This window comes from Gavialis gangeticus, unplaced genomic scaffold, assembly GCF_001723915.1.
Source record: "Gavialis gangeticus isolate Ggan-Ray unplaced genomic scaffold, GavGan_comp1, whole genome shotgun sequence".
Classification (NCBI taxonomy): domain Eukaryota; kingdom Metazoa; phylum Chordata; order Crocodylia; family Gavialidae; genus Gavialis; species Gavialis gangeticus.
The window spans coordinates 72,440,554-72,441,892 of record NW_017729024.1 but is presented as its reverse complement, the minus strand read 5'-3'; the positions used below and the strand labels follow the sequence as shown (position 1 = coordinate 72,441,892).

The following is a 1,339-nucleotide window of genomic DNA, read 5'->3' as shown; positions in this document are numbered from 1 at the left end:
AGGTCCCTTCTGACCCTACCAACTATGAAACTATGAATTCTGGGCAGTACTATATTAAACAATACTCCTCCATTTTTTGCATATTTACAGTTTTGACTCTATGAGGGTATAGCATGGTGGAACACCGGGTTTTAAAATAGTTACAAGATTAATATTAAGTTTAATGTCATTAAATGATTGTCAACAGTGCTCAGTTTTAAAAAAGTATTTGACTTTCTTTGTCATATCCCATCACAAACAATGGTATTAACTATTAACTAGAATGGTATATGGCCTTTGGATGTTCCTTTTAAAGTAGAAATGGCTTTTTCAGTTTTTGTTATGATACCTTTTTTTGCAGTGGGAGGGGGATGTCATAAAAAAACAACAAGGCTATTTTAATTGTATTTTAAAAAATCCAGTCCGATCATGAAAGTCCTCTAAAAAAAGTAGAGGGAATTATGATTCACCATTTTGCATTCAGGAATCCAAAGCCTTACACTCTTTTGGTCCATAGTAGGTTACAGGTGGTATCTATCTTGTGCAAATTACAGAATCATTTTTTTTGATTGTAGGTCAATGAAGCCACAGTAGAACAGCTTGTGCAGCAGTATCCACACATAACCTTCAGTACTGTACTACAGGATTGCAAGAGGACCCTGGAACGTGCTTATCAAATGGGCTGGACACCCAATATGTCAACTGCCTCCTAATGTCCTGTCATATTACAGTCCAACTCTGATGTATTTAGTAGGTCTATTGGGGATTGCAGATTTTGGTTGTACAATGTTATTGAGATATTTAACATTTTTGCTTTCTGTAAAATATGTGCTGAAGAGTTGTTCCCAACTTGCTCCTTTATTTTATTTTTAGCATATTACCTGATGGATCCTTGAGGTAATGAGCATTTTTGTTTGGTGGTCTCGCCTGGAAATTTAAGAGGAAATTCTACTCTCTAGTTGTATTCAGACATATGTAACTGTCCTGAATGTTAATTTGTCACCCTAAAAATCTGCAAATCCCCGGTGACATAGAAGAGGGCTCACAACCTTTCTTGATGCAATATAATAGTAAGTTTACAGAAGTTGCAGTAACATGGAAATACTATACACTGATTTAATGTACTGTAAACTATGTATTAAGGTTAAAACAGATCTTTAGAAATTCATTGTATCTTTTTGTATGCATAAATACAATATAAAAGCCTTTGGCAGATTTCCTGAATTGGATTCCTCCTAGTTCTGTGGATAGTTTGAGTTATAGAAGATATTATGTCTGGTTGGGGGGATGGCATTGTTTGTTTTCTTTCCTTTGCCTCAGTCATATGTATTTCCTTTGGTTTGTAAGTGGTAAATCAGTG

At 35.0% G+C, this 1,339-nt stretch overlaps 1 protein-coding gene across 1 annotated transcript in view; it reads left to right on the top strand.

Annotated features, from left to right (window-relative positions):
• FBXL17 (F-box and leucine rich repeat protein 17) overlaps positions 1 to 1,194 on the top strand; it is a gene marked incomplete at its 5' end in the record, with an annotated part of 605,411 nt that extends 604,217 nt beyond the window's left edge. Inside the window, one exon of the mRNA XM_019518219.1 lies at positions 555 to 1,194. Coding sequence (XP_019373764.1) covers positions 555 to 692 — 138 coding nt within the window. The remainder of the gene's footprint in view (positions 1 to 554) is intronic.
• Positions 1,195 to 1,339: the final 145 nt, after the last annotated feature.